General features: G+C 37.9%; 1 protein-coding gene across 1 annotated transcript in view; it reads right to left on the bottom strand.

The window, feature by feature from the left end:
- Window positions 1–572: 572 nt before the first annotated feature.
- Window positions 573–6,000, bottom strand: part of LOC139743333 (ras-related protein Rab-27A-like) — a 116,093-nt gene continuing 110,665 nt past the window's right edge. The window contains exon 5 of the mRNA XM_071653824.1: window positions 573–2,087. Within this exon, the coding sequence (XP_071509925.1) occupies window positions 1,883–2,087 (205 nt within the window). The 3' untranslated portion in view covers window positions 573–1,882. The remainder of the gene's footprint in view (window positions 2,088–6,000) is intronic.

Below are 6,000 nucleotides of genomic sequence, written 5' to 3'. Positions count from 1 at the left end.
ACCAAGAATCGGTACTCTACCATGGGTTTCCATTCTCATTCTGTTCTATTTGGGACTTTGCCAAATGCTTGTGATTAGAATAAGAAACCCAATGCTGCTATCATAGCAATGTGTTAAACCTTTTCCTTACATTCTTTTATAATTTTTCGTTGTTGTTGACAGAAAGGCCAATTTTGAGAGATGAGAGATAAATACTATCAGATTTTCAACAATAAAGAGAGAAGTTGGTAACACAGTCCATGCATTGAATCTCCTGAAGAACAAACACAAGAACCATGAAACAAATTCGAATCCAAAGTGGTAGATTTATAGATTCAATTTGCAGGATATGAATAAGAGATTGAAGAAATGCACGAAAGCTTTTATCCCAAATCCATCCTGCCCACTTTGCAATAACAGCCATGTTAACAAAATTATATGCACTCTCTAACCGCCCACACCTTCACACACATACGCTGAAATATTCTAACCCCAACTTGTTGAGTTTTTGGGTGGGGGTCGGGGGGGGGGGGGGGAAGAAGGAGAAGTATTTCTATATGTATGTCTTTCAGTAAAATCACCTAATGCCTAATGTATACAGGACACACACACAAACACACACACAAATTCAATTTTATACTGTGTCCTGTTTATGGCAAGCACATGAAATATCACTGATAAATCCTGAAAATGTGTCCAATTCATCATAAAGAGTTTGATACATGGATAATACGGATCACAGACCACATGCCTATACCATTTTCCATGTCATTACTTTTTGAGGTGAGATTCACACAATCTCAAAAAAGTATACACAATCTCAAAAAAGTATACAAGAGTTGTAATGACATGGGATTTTCTACAAACTTCACATTTTGTTTGTGTATCATTATTTCTTCCACAGATATCTTGTCACAAATGAGTACTCAAAGCACCAACCCATGACAACAATATTTTGTCATTTCACTTTAAAAACTGACTCACAATCACAGACATTACAAACTTCATGCTTTTCCACATCATTCACATTTGAAAACCATCTTTGCAAAGCAGGAAAGAATCTATGCGCAGTAGAATCACAAATGTTAGAAACATACAACTCTGGTAAACAGTCAGTGATACCTCTTACTCATATAGAAAGTGGTGAAACACTGAGATTTGGCAATTCTTGAATGGTAAGTGTTCAGATGCTTTTTATTTTTCCTACAGTTGACTGCTCTTCAGGTACAGAAAAATATCTACATTTATATTCTGTTATAGTGTCTACTTGAAACACCATGGCAGCTTATTCAAGTTGAACACTTACAAATTCTCACCCTAAATTACTCTCTGCGTTTCATGTGTTCAAAACATAAACAACCCATTATTCCTATTTTAAATGCATAAACTGTTTGTGGTAAAAACTTTCACTGTTTTCTTTCAGAGATACAGCCCCATACACCAGTGACTTCTTGTAATGATCCCTTTTTAATCTCTACTGTTAGAAAACATGTGATCAAATTGATGATTTCATTTTCGTGTTTGACTCCTGAACTGTCCTATCTTACAAAATAAATATGTTACAAAAAATAGCATGGAGATGCATACTGCTTACACTCTTTTAAATTCTTTCCAACTTCCAACATTCAGACCTGTTGTGTATTCACATCGCACAACCTGTGAGTCTTGTGTAGATTATACTCTCAGTATAGACCCACTCTGAAACATGAACACTCCGGCTTCGTACCCTCGCAAAATTCTACACCAAAGAGGGCGCTATATACAGATATGACATCTACCTTGACTCTGGAGGGAACGTGTTTTGCTTGGGAGGAGGAGGAGGAGGAGGATGAAGTAGGAAGAGGAGGAGGAGAAGGAGGAGAAGAAGAAGAAGGGGTGATGGGATTGTCTAGGTGGGCTTCAGCTAGCAGCCACACCCGTTCCTATTTTCCCCGGCCTCATCTACCTCCATGGGGATGCCCTGCCCGTTGCCGTGGGCGATGACTGCCCCAGGAAACTGGCTCTTGTCCACGCTGCGCTCCATCCTCAGCATGACGTTGTCCAATAGGCACTCGATAGCCTTGGCAATGTTGTTTCCACTTTTGGCACTTGTCTCAAAGTAAGGTAACCTGCAGAAGAAGTGCAAGAAAATAATCAAAAACCAAGTCATTCAAAAGACAAGGAAATGAGACAGCAATAAAAAAAAACACACATTTTGAAGAGGAAAAAAAAAAAAAGATAACCCCTTATAGTAATTCATGTCTTATCTCCTCTATACTTGCAAACAGGAGCTGGATCTTGCTGTTGTGCATAGGTATTCTTTTGAATGGATCAGTTTACAAGATTGTTTGTTAATGTATATACAGTTGAACCTCTATTATCCGGCCTCCCTTTATCCGGATCTCTCTATTATCCGGACGCAATCTCGCCGTGATTTTTTTAAAACTAATTACGGGAAGAAAGGGGGATTCCCAACTCCTTGAGAACTCCTACCCAAACACACATGAATTACATATTACTTCCAATATGATTAACAAACATTGCATCAAATTTCCTTCCAAATTGCTTACCTTCAGACATTTCAACATCCCGAAACATCCCCAAATGTAACAATGAAAAGGTTGCAGTATACACATTACTACATGTGGTACTACAATGGGCTACATCAGTATATGTGTATGTATATGTACATGTATAAAGCATTGAGTCTCCTGTATCCGGCCAAATCCCTTATCCGGATGAGCCCCGGTCCCGACTTGTCCGGATACGAGAGGTTCAACTGTACAAGGTAAGTACAAATGCTTACATGTGCCGAACACCGACAGCTGAAATTTAGGGTACTTTTGTAAACAGTTCAGAAAATAAGAGTGTCCTGATTGCGTCAACTTTACAGTTGTGCTGACGGTTTAACTTGAAACCTGTCAGCATGCATGATAAATAATGAATTCAAAATAGAATGTGTTTATAATAAAAATGCTCAATGACTGACTTACTTGGAGACTATTGAAATAGTGGAAAGCTGTGTTATAGGTATTATACCTACATGCATGAGAAAGAGTTAAAACCCAGATATCAAAACTGAGGCAGTTAATGCATGGTATGTAGATATCTGATCTCATACGTCGATATTCATGTTATTCTCTTTCTATTTTATTCACTTCTATCTGGCTTTCTTGCTGTTTGTCTGTCTGTGTGTCTTGTCTGTTTCTTTCCTTCTCTATCTCTCTCTATCTCATGATGTGATGTATATTGGCAATACAAACTCATGTCTTTCTTAACCCAATGAAGATGAGCTGGTTTTGCCATAACATGCTTTTCCAAATAGACACCTGCCTGAGAGAACTCAGTGACTAGACCTCAACAGGTTAATATCACCCTAGGCATTCTGCAACCTGTGCTCTCTTCCTTCATCCAATCTGCTGATCAATATAGCACATGTTACAGAGCATTCAGCTGAATTACAAGTGGCTCACGGCAGTGCTTAAAACAGGACTTCCTCAAAACTGATTAGGGTACGAAAAAGGGAAAAACATCGATAAAGCAGACGAGTTGAAGTAGCGTACATAGAGATGGCTTGCACTTCCCCAACATGGTAAACAGACTGGCTTACAGAACTGAGACGTGCTCTAAATTGCAATATATCTGGAATTCTAGGTTAAGTGGCATACATCACCAAATATGAATGTTGAAATGAGCTGCAACAATGGCATAACCTTAAAAGTATGTCTTCATGAGATTGAAAAAAAAAAAGAGTTTGAAAAGGAATGAAAAAGAGACTGATCAACTCTTCCCTCTGAGAATTGTCAAATCAAAAGTGATAAACAGATATTAAAGATATCTGAATTTGTCTGTGTTATTAATATATCTCAATGTCAAGCACATGATTACCAGAGCTTTAGCAGCTAGTGAACAACAAATTAAAACAAAAATTAAAAAAAAAATCTATTTGAAAATGTGACACCAGTTAACCATGTTTTATTTTCCAACAAAGTGAAAGATATCTCAACACAGGGGAAACCATATGTACATAGGGGTTATGATTTTTTTAAATCACATTTTCTTTGCAAAGGCTGGGGGGGGGGGGGGGATACTAAGAAAGACTGTCATCTTTGTGTCTGAATTCATTCATGCTAGGTGCCCAAAATAAATCTCAACACTGCCCTGACTCAAGACACATGATCAGCACTCCGTCTGTGTGCAGTGCACATTACATCCACGTTTCAACACTTCTGTACTTGGTGGGCATGGAATGGCATTTCAAAAGGAGGCATCTACAAACGACACCACCTTACGCACAAAGGTAATGCGGGCAGCTAGAGATTGTGCGTGGGATGGCCATACGGCTCATGCATGAGAGGACAAGCCTGCGACATATGTAAGCAGGCCTTTTGTGAATTTAACAGATTCCTAGCTTTTTTTAAATTAAAGCATATAAAAGGGGAGAAACAACATTCCTTTGGTTGATCCCCAAATGGGTTACAGTCCGGAAAGTTATGCAATCTGGCTATATATAAAGCTTCATACAATGATGCATTGAGGAGGTCCCTAACAGGAAAAGAAAGAAAATGGATTAAAGTCATGACAGTCTGGTTTTGACAAATACCTGCTCTTTTGTATGTTACTTTGTTTATGATTAATTATTTTTGTTATTGTTTACCTACCAACACTTTTTCTTCTGCTGTTCTCCTTTTTTAAAATCATAAACACACAAACACACACACACACACACACACACACACACACACACACACACACACACCTGCATAAACATATTGCTTTAATACAAAAGTGAACAGATTATTTGCCAGTTAAAGGAGACAATTATAACCTTACAGACCTATTGGATACTGTGGTATATATGGTAGAAAACCAAGCTAAGAATTAATAAGAGCTCTGCTAATGTTCTTCTGCAGATATATGCATGAGTAATGACAGAAATGACAATGACAAGACCAAGTTTGCAGAGAATGGGAGGGTCATTTATGTCAAAGCAGCAATGTGCTGTTTACTGCAATTTTGCAAGACTGACTTTTGATCTCTATATACTCAAACCATATCAATGATATGCATTCTGTAGAGATAAACTATCATTTATACAACAATTTCCATTTGATGTCTTCATTTTTCCAGATGAACTTTTGAATTAAAGAATATATCGTAAAACAGTACTCTTTACAGTTCTTCAGCTGGAGCAGGGGGAAAAAAATTCTTGTCTTTCAGGTCAGCCAGTTTGTATCATGTTCTTGATCTCCGAATGAGAATGATGTACATCTGCACATCCACTCCTAAGGGGATGCTTCTTGAGACAAAAACAAACAAACAAACAAAAAGATAACACAGAAATTTCTGTCTCGATCAGAAAATTAGCTGGACTGAAAGACTGAAACCGCAAAGCAGCCCTTTTACTGAACTTGCCGGCAGGGATTGTAATGCATCAGCGTCAAATTTACATACCCTGGAAAGTTGCTGCATGATTACACAGACCTAGCTAGCAAAGCATTCAGAAAGAAATGCTCTCTCTTTCTCTTTTGAATACATATAACCACTCACACAAGAATGCATGCAGTGATGCCGCACTGCATGAACGGATGATGGAGTCTCAATAGCAGTGGATAAAGAGAATCTTGGAGTGGTTATTTATTGGATTATAATAATTTTGGGTTTTTTTTGTTTTTTTCCAAACTGATCATGGGGTTTGTTTTATTTTGACCTGTCACTCTGGCAAATTGTCTGACATACAGGTGCAGACCATGTACAGATAATTCCATGGCATGTGGGGTATACACACACACACACACACACACATATTTATATATATATATATATATATATATATATATATATATATATATATATATATATATATATATATATATCGTCGCTGGGGCGACAAGACCTCGTATATACAAAATGTCAAATGTTCAGGAGAGCCAAAAAACATGGCGGCCAAAGCACTATAGCGAATGGGATAACCTTTCCTTTGACATGCCGTGGTGGCTTCATTTTTGGAGTAAGACAATAGGGATTGGGACAGGACGTCAC

Source organism: Diadema antillarum, unplaced genomic scaffold, assembly GCF_040938485.1.
Source record: "Diadema antillarum isolate AM-2024a unplaced genomic scaffold, OU_Dant_1.0 seq00001069_RagTag, whole genome shotgun sequence".
NCBI classification, from domain to species: Eukaryota; Metazoa; Echinodermata; class Echinoidea; order Diadematoida; family Diadematidae; genus Diadema; species Diadema antillarum.
Note: the sequence above shows the minus strand (reverse complement) of the source record. Positions and strands in the feature narration are given on the sequence as shown.